The 11,019-nt window shown below is 39.5% G+C and overlaps 1 protein-coding gene across 1 annotated transcript; it reads right to left on the reverse strand.

The window, feature by feature from the left end:
- Positions 1-10,249: 10,249 nt before the first annotated feature.
- LOC107485195 (uncharacterized) lies at positions 10,250-10,699 on the reverse strand. The gene has a single exon (XM_016105713.1). It carries the CDS (start codon positions 10,697-10,699, stop codon positions 10,250-10,252), a length of 450 nt encoding a protein of 149 aa, XP_015961199.1.
- Positions 10,700-11,019: the final 320 nt, after the last annotated feature.

An 11,019-nucleotide genomic window follows, 5' to 3' on the forward strand; every position in this document is an offset into this window, starting at 1 on the left:
CTTTACTATGAGTTTGTGTGTTTTTCTAAGATTTCAGGTATTTTCTGGCTGAAATTGAGGGTCCTGAGCAAAAATCTGATTCAAAGGCTGAAAAGGACTGCAGATGCTGTTGGATTCTGACCTCCCTGCACTCGAAGTGGATTTTCTAGAGTTACAGAAGCCCAATTGGTGCGCTCTCAACGGCGTCGGAAAGTAGACATCCTGGGCTTTCCAGCAATGTATAATAGTCCATACTTTGCTCGAGATTTGATGGCCCCAACCGGCGTTGCAAATCAGCTTCAGAATTTCCAGCGTTTAACGCCGGAACTGGCATAAAAATTGGAGTTAAACACCCAAACTGGCATAAAAGCTGGCGTTTAACTCCAGAAAAAGTCTCTACACATGAAAGCTTCAATGCTCAGCCCAAGCACACACTAAGTGGACCCCGGAAGTGGATTTTTACGTCATTCACTCATTTCTGTATACCCTAGGTTACTAGTTCACTATTAAAAGGACCTTTTGATATTGTATCTGTACCTCATGACACATTACACGTTTCTCATTGTATCTTCTACGGCATACACTGGATTCTATTCCAACCTGATTGAGAACCGACAGATGATTAGCCGTGCTGTGACAGAGCGCGTTGAACATTTTCACTGAGAGGATGGGAGGTAGCCATTGACAACAGTGAAACCCTACATACAGCTTGCCATGGAAGGAGTCTTGCAGTAGGAAAGCAGAGATTCAGAAGATAGAGCATCTCCAAAACCTCAATCTGTTCTCCATTACTGCAAAACAAGTACTTATTTCATGTTCTTTTACTTTTTACAATCAACCCTGATAATTATTGATATCCTGACTAAGAGTTACAAGATAACCATAGCTTGCTTCAAGCCGACAATCTCCGTGGGATCGACCCTTACTCACGTAAGGTATTACTTGGACAACCCAGTGCACTTGCTGGTTAGTTGTGCGGAATTGCAAAAGTGTGATTGCAATTTCGTGCACCAGAAAGCCCTGGATGTTATCTTTCCAACACTTTTGGAATCAACTTATTTACACCTTTGTAGCTCAAGTTATTCCCATTTGAAAGTGACTAGGTTAGTTTGTCAGGTAGGCCGGCGTGCCAGGCCCATTTCTGGCATGCCACGCCCCATATGTTGTGAAACTGGTGTGCCACGCCCAAAACTGGCATGCCACACCTTCAATGATGCACCAAAATCTCCTCTCTGGCCATTTGAACTGGTGTGCAATGCCCAAGACTCCAAGTGGCACGCCCATTATGAAAATAAAGCTGGCGTGCCATGCCTTCAATATCAAGTTGCACGCCCAGGTTTTGCACCGCTGAAATAATGGCCTTTTTCACCTCCAGTTTTAATGTCCACTGTATAGTCTTATATATCTTTGGAAAGATAATAATGTCAGCTTTTCAACACCACCAAGACCACCTTATTTGGAGTTCTACAACTCAAGTTATGTTCCTTTGAAGATGAAGAGGTCAGGCTGGTAACTCTGCAGTGACGTGTTTTTCTCTTTTTGATTTCAGGGTCAATATCTTCCTCAATTCCAGTGTCCATCATAAAGTGTAATATATGGTTGGAAAGCTCTGGATGTCTACTTTCTAATGGAACTAGAATCACTTTATTTTAACGAGAGAAGGTCAGGCTGGCGTATGCCCCGGCGTGCCACGCCCACAGTGGGGCTCAAAATAACTCCTCTAGAACTTAAGCCTGGCGTGCCACGCCCAAGAGACCATGTGGCACGCCCATGTTGGAACTGCATTCTTTCAAGTTTGGCATGCCACGCCTAGAACCCAAGTGGCACGCCCAAGGTGAACTCTTCAATCTCCCTTGCTGGAATGTTGGCTTGGCGTGCCACGCCCAGAGAACCAAGTGGCATACCCAGCTTTATTTTCTTGTTTTGTGCTCTTTTTGCTTCTTTTTCCACCTAAAATTTAACGCAAACCATTTCAAAGCAATGTACTACAATATATATCATTTTTACCATAAAGTTGCATTGATTTAATGGGATTGTGTTCTTTTTACGGTCCTTTTAGATAAGAAAAAGGGTACATGATGCGCAGTCATCACAACACCAAACTTAAACTTTGATTGTCCTCAAGCAAATCAAGAATCATGCAATGGATTTTGACAAACCAAGGTGAGAAGAGTAGAAATATTTATGTTCATGGTTGGCTAGTTTCTTATGCATGCTACAATCACAAAAGAAATTCAAATGATTGATGCTTATTTCTAGCTCATTTTATGAAACCTTTTTCTTTATGTTTCTTCCTTAGCTTGAAGCAAGCTTTTAATTCTTTTCCTATCTTAGCTTCTTGGGTGCTTTGCACCATATGTTGAAAGCTACGACTCTAAATGCTTTGTTTTCAAGTATTACCACTTGATACGTAAGCACCACAAGCATTTAATTAGAGGACTCTTTAAGCTCATTTGTTTCTTTTCTTTACTCTCTAATCATTGATGCTCAGAGCCTTGAGCTTTGAGGGAATGCTTTTGCACTTGAGCCTAGCCTTGACTCTAAGTTTTTTGTTTTCAAGATTTTTACTTGATACATAAACACCACAAGTATTTAACAAATGAATTGTCATTGGTACTCAGAGCCTTCAACTTTCTCATTCTTTCCCTTTTCTTTTATTGCTTTATTTGCATTTGCTTCTTCAAGGTTTTCATGATTTCAAAAATTTCATAAATTGTCCTAGATGAAAACTTCAATTAAACAAATTAAAATGCAATTGATCAACAATAGTCATGCTAACTTCCCAATACTTATATGCTCATGCTAGCTTCTTCTTTAATTACCTTGTTTGTTTATGATCAAGAATCTAAATTGCTTTGAACTCACAAAATTCAAGATGGTAATTATGATAACATTGCACATGTTACAATTCAACAATCAAGCTATGCTTACTCACAACATACATGCATATAGAGAAAATAGATGACAATATTATAATTTAAATATACTGGAAACAAATAAGAGAAAAAGAAACTTTACCACCTTGTAGTTCATCTTCATTGTTATTGTCACTTTCCTCCTATTTTTCCCCTTCCTACGCCAAACTTAGAATGATTGCTTGTCCTCAAGCAACAAATAAAACAGTGGTGATGGGGTTTGTGATAGTTCATGAATGTCATAAATAATGGAATGTGAGTAATGCATGTGCCCATGCAAATAAAGATAAGGATACAATAAGGGCACAAGAAGTAAAGACAAAGACAATATGATTGCATAACCGAAAGGGTGTTGTTGGATATATTGCATAGAAAAATAAGTTGCACACCATACTTAGTGTTACACTTTCTCTTGAAATTGATGCAAGTATCTAGAAAGATTGAAAATCAAATTGTTGCATGGCAATACCAAACTTAGAATGCAATCATATGCTAAATTATTGAAAGTAAACAAAGCAAGGAAAGAAAAACGTTACCTACGGTTGGGTTGCCTCCCAACAAGAGCTCTTTTAATGTCATTAGCTTGACATGTTGTTCTTAACTTTCTTCCTCTTCTTCCAATTGATTAATAGAAATGACCTCAGAGGAGTAGAGGAAAAGCTTGATGCCCCCTGTTTTGAGTGCCTCCCAGCAAGCTTTCTTTTGTTGTTAGCTTGAGTGAACTTGCTTGTTGGAGTAGGGGTTGGATTGTTCTTTGACCCTCTCTTTTTCATGGATATAGTCATTTGTTTCCTGGTCACAATCCTTATTCCAGTGCTTTGGTTGATTGCCTTCACTTTTTTGTTTTCAACACTTGTGTTGTGGGATGGTTGGAGTGTCCTCTTCATCAAGAACTTCTTAGAATGGTAGCTTTCTTGGTACAAAGATCTCTTCTTCTTGCTTTACCAATTTCTCATTTTCACTCTCATTAAGCACTTCTCCACTCCTTAGACTGATGGCATGATATTCTTCCCATAGCCAAGGGAAGACATTGGTTGGTTTATCAACAAATGTTGTGCCAATTGTCTCATTTGCTCTTCTTGATTTCTCCTTGAGATTTTCATATCTTCAATCACCTCTTTCACATTTTGCCTTAAAAACTCACTGAGTTGGGCAATGAAGAGATATCTCTTGGAGAGTTCTTCTATTGAAAATTCTAGAAGATTTTGTGGAGGTGCATAGGTTGGACAATTACGGGATGATAGTCCTTGAATAATGGGGTATGCAGCATTGAAATCCCAGCCAAAATTTCGGTAGTTATCATAACAATATGAACTATTTTGTGGGTCTGGGAGGTATTCCATTTTATTTGATTGCTCATACTCTATCATTCTTTGGTGATATTCCTAGCCACCATTAGGATAATGACTAGAATCATTTTGTGGTGGTGGGCAATATCCCATATGACATGATTGATCAAAATGTGAGGTAGACTCCATTCTTACTTGCAAAATGCTCTGTCTCAAACAATAATCACCAAAAGAAATTGGAATCTCCATTGTCACAGATGAGGGATTCTTAGTGAGGCAATAACACAAACACCTTACTAGCAAGAGAAAATTGAAAATAAAAAAAAAACTTCACCGAACAAAAACAAAAAGTAAAGTGCCTAATCTAGGTAATCAACCAACCGGTAGTTTGTTAATCACAATTAATCCCCGGCAACGGCGCCATAAAACTTGATGAGTTCGGAATTCACTACCCACACATAAAGTGAATCCATTCTTTGGAAAGCGCATCAAATATCATCAAGTAATAACCCACTAGGAGTGGGATCATATCCACAGAGATTAATTGGATTAAGCAAGAAATAGTTGATTAATTATCCTAGTTAGAAGATTCAATTTTGAGTGATAAGCAACAAGAAAAATAAATGACATGAAAGTAAAGAAAAGCAATAAAGTGCAAGAAAGTAAATGGCAAGGAAAGTAAAGTACAAGAAAGTAAAGTGCTGGAAATGTAAATGACCACAAAGTAAATAAAAGAAAAAAAGATAAAATAAACATTCGGATCAAGAGATATTTCATTCTCCGGATTAATTGATTTCATCTCATCTTCAATCAAGCAACTCATTGACCTCTTGGCAATCATGATTGATTGAGCCCCAAATCCTTGGTGACTCAATCTCTCAAATCTTGATCAATAGCCAATTCCTTGGTCTAATTGCTCATGACAAGAGATGAAGAGTGATCCTTGATTATACCACACATCATCATAGGTCCAAGTAGATGGAGGATTATATGTCACCATATCCAAACACCAAAACCCAAATCCTACTCAAGTGTGAGAAAGAATTTCAAGCATGGTTTTCTGTTTTCTCTTCCAAGGTTCCCATAAAACCCAATTGCATTCAATCTCTTTTCCAAGATAATTGAATGCTAGAATGAAGAACGAAATCCTTTCTAGTAAATCAAAGGGAGAAGAATAGAAGAAGAAGAATAATAGCAATCAATCTATTAAAGAACAATAGAGCTCTCTTTCCCAATGTAAAGATTTAGTAATTCATAACTAAATTATTTACAAGGTAAGAAAGAAAAGAGAAGAAATTGATGGTGAACGGAGAGGGTCCTAAGACTTCCCCCAATCCAGCATGCCTAATTCTATGAAACTAAGGCCTTTATATAGGCTCTTCCTAAATTACAAACTTAAATGAAATTGAAAGAAAATTACAATAAAATGAAAATAAAATATTCTAGATGCTTCTTGTGGTCTTGATTGGTTGACAATTGTCGCTTGAATGAGAGTTGGAGTGGGTTTGATTGAAGGTTGGGGGCTGCAGGAAGAAGTTAGCATGTGGTTCCAAGTGCCACTCCCACTTGATTTTGCCCTTTGGAGTATGAAGTATTATATATTTTTGGAAAGCCCTGGATATCATCTTTCCAACGCTTTTAAAATCAACTCATTTGGACCTTTGTAGCTCAAGTTATGCCCATTTGAAGGCGACTAGGTCAGTCTGTCATGTAGGCCAGCGTGCCACGCCCACTTCTGGCGTGCCACGCCCCATATGTTGTGAAACTGGCGTGCCACGCCCAAAACTGGCATGCCACGCCTTCAATAATGCACCAAAATATCCTCTCTAGCCATTTGAACTGGCTTGCCATGCCCAAGACTCCAAGTGGAAGCCCATTCTGAAAATAAAGCTGGCGTGCCACGCCTTCGATATCAAGTGGCACGCCCAGGTTTTGCACCGTTGAAATAATGGCCTTTTTCACCTCTAGTTTTAATGTCCAGCATAAAGTCTTATATATCTTTGGAAAGCTCATAATGTTATCTTTTCAACGCCACCAAGATCACCTCATTTAGATTTCTACAACTCAAGTTATTTTCCTTTGAAGATGAAGAGGTCAGGCTGGTAACTCTATAGTGACGTGTTTTTCTCTTTGTGATTTCGGGGTCAATATCTTCCTTAATTCCAGTGTTCATTATAACGTTTAATATATGGTTAGAAAGCTCTGAATGTCTACTTTCCAATGGAATTAAAATCACTTTATTTGGAGTTGTGTAGCTCAAGATATCTTCATTTGAATAAGAAAAGGTCAGGCTGGCATATGCCCCACGCCCAATGCTTGGCGTGCCACGCCCATAGTGGTGCTCAAAATAACTCCTCTGGAACTTAAGCCTGGCGTGCCACACCCAAGAGACCAAGTGGCATGCCTATGTTGGAACTGCATTCTTTCAAGTTTGGCGTGCGACGCCTAGAACCCAAGTGGCACGCGCAAGGTGAACTCTTCAAACTCCCTTGCTGGAATGTTGGCCTGGCGTGCCACGCCCAGAGCACCAAGTGGCACGCCCATCTTTATCTGCTTGTTTTGTGCTATTTTTGCTTATTTTTCCATCTAAAATTTAACACAAACTATTTCAAAGCAATGTACTACAATATATATCATTTGTTCCATGAAATTGCATTGATTTAATGGGATTGTGTTTTTTTTATGGTCCTTTTAGATAAGAAAAAGGGTACATGATGCGCGGTCATCATTGCTCCTCAAAAATTAATTTATCCAAATGGTTGTAAGCCTAGATCAAGTTGGTGAGTGGTCACACCAAACTTAGCCTTTTAGCTAGTTCTTAGCCCAATCACTCATCATTATCAGTAAAATGCTTTCATTCAGTTGCACTTCCAAAAATAGGAGACAAATTAATTCATAAAGCTATCCTAACTATCAAAACTAAAATTAACTTCCTAATCTAATATTCACAATCTACTTCTAATAAAGCAATAAATCAAAAGGATATAAATTGTTGGGGTGCCTCCTAACCAGTGCTTCTTTATCGTCACTAGCTTGACGTTCTTCCTTTTTCAGTTGAGGTGGCTGCTCACTCTCCTTTCATCCAGTGAGTCCCCCAGGTAATGCTTGAGTCTATGGCCATTTCCAGTGAAGGTTCTTTGTGTTTTGTCCTCCATGAGTTCCACTTGACCATAGGGGTACACTTTGATGATAGTGAAGGGTTCAGACCATCTAGACTTAAACTTCCAAGGGAAGAACCTAAGTCTAGAATTGTACAATAACACCTTTTTTCCTTCAGTGAACTCCCTCCTTGATATCTATTGATCATGCAACCTTTTTGTATTCTCTTTGTAGATCTTTGCATTCTCATATGCTTGGTTCCTAAACTCCTCCTGCTCGTTGAGTTGCCTTAGTCTCTTTTCTCCAGCAGCTTGCTCATCAAAGTTCAGTAGTTTTAGAGCCCAGAATGCTCTATGTTCAAGCTCAACTGGCAAGTGGCAAGCCTTGCCAAAGACCAATTAGTATGGAGACATTCCAATGGGTGTTTTGAAGGCTGTTCTATAGGCCCATAAAGCATCATCTAGCTTCTTAGACCAGTCCTTCCTCGAGCTTCCAACAGTTTTTTCAAGAATCCTTTTTTGCTCCCTGTTGGAGATCTCTGCTTGCCCATTTGTCTATGGATGATAAGGGGTTGCCACCTTGTGCTTAACTCCATATCTGAGAAGGAGTGCTTCCAGTTGTTTATTGCAGAAATGAGTTCCTCCATCACTAATGAGTGCCCCGGGAACTCCAAATCTGCTGAAAATATTCTTTCTTAAAAAGCTCATTACAACCTTATTGTCATTTGTTGCAGTGGCAATAGCTTCTACCCACTTTGTCACATAATCTACAGCCACAAGTATATAACTATTTGAGTAGGAAGATGGGAAAGGTCCCATAAAGTCAATCCCCCATACATCAAATAGTTCTAACTCCATTATAAATCTTTGTGGCATCTCATTTTTCTTGGGTAGGTTGCCAGCCCTTTGGCATTCATCACATCTTGACACCAAGTCCTTTGCATCCTTGAAAATGCTTGGCCAGTAGAATCCACATTGGAGCACCTTGGCTGCTGTTCTTTCTCCACTAAAATGGCCTCCATAGCAGATCTATGACATTGCCAAAGCACCTCTCGTCCTTCTCCATGGGATATAAACCTCCTTATCATCCCATCAGCACACTTTTTGAACAAATATGGCTCATCCCAGATATAGTATTTGGCATCTTTGATGAGCTTTCTCCTCATGTGTTTGTTGATGTTGGTTGGAAATTTCCCAATGGCTTTGAAATTGGCTATGTCTGCAAACCAAAGTGTCTCTTGGATCAACATCATTTGCTCATCAGGGAAGCTTTCATTCACTGCAAGATGGTGTGCTCCTTCTTCTTCTTGTGGAATTCATGAGAGGTGGTCAGTAACTTTATTCTCTGCTCCACTTTTATCCTTAATTTCAATGTCAAATTCTTGGAGTAGCAGGATCCATCTTATTAGCCTTGGCTTAGAATCTTATTTGGTAAGCAAGTATTTGAGTGCTGCATGATCAGTAAATACAATTACTTTAGAACCAATGATATATGATCTAAATTTATCAAAAGCAAAGACAATAGAAAGTAATTCCTTCTCTGTAGTGGTGTAGTTCCTTTGATTTTCATTAAGAACTTTGCTCGCATAGTAAATGACATGCACCAATTTATCCTTCATCTGTCCTAAAACAGCACTCACAGCAAAATCTAATGCATCACACATCAACTCAAAGGGTAGATCCTAACATGGTGGTGCTATGATAGGTACAAAGGAAAGTTTGTTCTTAAGTTTCTCAAAAGTTAACATGCATTCATTATAAAAAACAAAAGGCACATTAGAGACAAGTAAGTTGCTCAATGGTTTGGCAACCTTAGAGAAGTCTCTAATAAACCTCCTATAGAAGCCAGCATGTCCCAAGAAGCTAGGTGGGGGTAACTTTTCAATCACATCCACTTTTGCTCTATCCACTTCTATGCCCTTTTTTTGAGATTTTTTGACCAAGAACCACCCCCTCTGTAACCATGAAATGGCATTTTCCCAATTTAAAACAAGGTTGGTCTCTTGGCGTCTCTTTAGCACCAAGGCTAAGTGATGTAAGCAATCAGAATATGTGTTACCAAATACAGAGAAGTCATCCATAAACACCTCAATGAATCTTTCAATCATGTTTGAAAATATGGAGAGCATGCACCTTTAGAATGTTGCAGGTGCATTGCACAATCCAAAGGACATCCTCCTATAAGCAAAGACACCATATGGACAAGTAAATGAAGTTTTCTCCTGGTCCTTTGGATCTACAACTATTTGGTTGTAACCTGAATAACCGTCAAGAAAGCAGTAGTATTCATGTCCAGCTAGCCTCTCAAGCATTTTGTCCATGAATGGTAGGGGGAAGTGGTCCTTCCTGGTGGCTTCATTGAGCTTTCTACAGTCGATGCACATGCGCCAACCAGTCACTGTTCTTGTTGGTATCAGCTCATTCTTCTCATTTGGTACAATAGTGACCCCTCCTTTCTTTGGAACTACTTGTACAGGGCTCACCCAAAGGCTGTCTGAGATGGGGTAGATCACCCCAACTTGCCACAACTTCAACACTTTCTTTTGGACCACTTCATTCATAGTTGGGTTTAGCCTTCTTTGTTGTTGTCTTGAGGGCTTAGCACCCTCCTCAAGCAGGATGTTGTGTAGGCACATTGATGGGCTGATCCCCTTTAAGTCTGTGAGTGTCCAGCCTATAGCATCCTTGTGTTGTTTCAGTACTTGGATGAGTTCCTCTTCTTGCTCCTCACTCAAGCTTGAGTTGATGATCACTGGATAGGTGCTATTGTCACCCAGATATGCATATTTAAGCTTGGGGGTAAGGTTTCCAGCTCTAGTTTTGGTGCCTCTTCTCCATTGTTATCTTTGTGGTTTGTCATGATTGAACTTTCCATGGTCTCTTGTGGTGGTTCTTCATGTGGTGCTTGTTGCTCCAATTCCATACTTCCTTCATATTGCTCTTCTTCCAAAACTCCTTGAACTATTTGTTATATGGTGTCCAGCATCATGCATTCTCCTATTGATTCCTTGGGATAACTCATTACCTTGAAGACGTTGAAGATCATCTTCTTCTCATGTAATCTCAAGACTAATTCCCCTTTTTGGACAATAATGATGGCTCTAGCAGTAGCTAGGAATGGCATTCCTAGAATAATTGAAGTGTTTGCCTCTTCTTCCATATGTAGCACAACAAAGTCAGCTGGGAAAATGAATTCTCCCACTTTCACCAATAAATCTTCCACTATTCCATGTGGAAACTTGAATGTTCTGTCAGCTAGTTGGAGTGACATTCTTGTTGGTTTGGCTTCCTCAATTCTCATCCTTCTCATCATGTTCAAGGACATGAGATTGATGCTAGCCCCCAAGTCGCATAAGGCCTTCACAATAGTGATATCCCCTATGATGCAGGGGATTTGGAAACTCCCTGGGTTCTTCATTTTTTGGGGGAGTTTTTTTTGTATGATGACACTACACTCCTCAGTTAGGACTAGAGTATCCTTTTCCCCCAGTTTCTTTTTCTTGTCATGAGTTCCTTCAAGAACTTGGCGTAGAGAGGAATTTGCTCCAATGCTTCAGCAAATGGTATATTGATTTGGAGTTTTTTGAAGATCTCCAAGAATCTGAAAAATTAGCTGTCCTTCCCATCCTTTCTTAGCCTTTGTGGGTATGGTGCCTTTGGCACATAAGGCTTCAAGATTGGCTTTGGTGAAGATGGGCCAGGGGTCTCTTCTTTCTTCTTGTTTTCAGGTTTTTCTGC

The sequence above is a fragment of the Arachis duranensis genome, chromosome 1 (genome assembly GCF_000817695.3).
Source record: "Arachis duranensis cultivar V14167 chromosome 1, aradu.V14167.gnm2.J7QH, whole genome shotgun sequence".
Taxonomy (NCBI): domain Eukaryota; kingdom Viridiplantae; phylum Streptophyta; class Magnoliopsida; order Fabales; family Fabaceae; genus Arachis; species Arachis duranensis.

Excerpts from the sequence above, each read along its gene's own strand:
- LOC107485195 (XM_016105713.1), bottom strand. The coding sequence starts at position 10,699 with ATGAAGAACCCAGGGAGTTTCCAAATCCCCTGCATCATAGGGGATATC.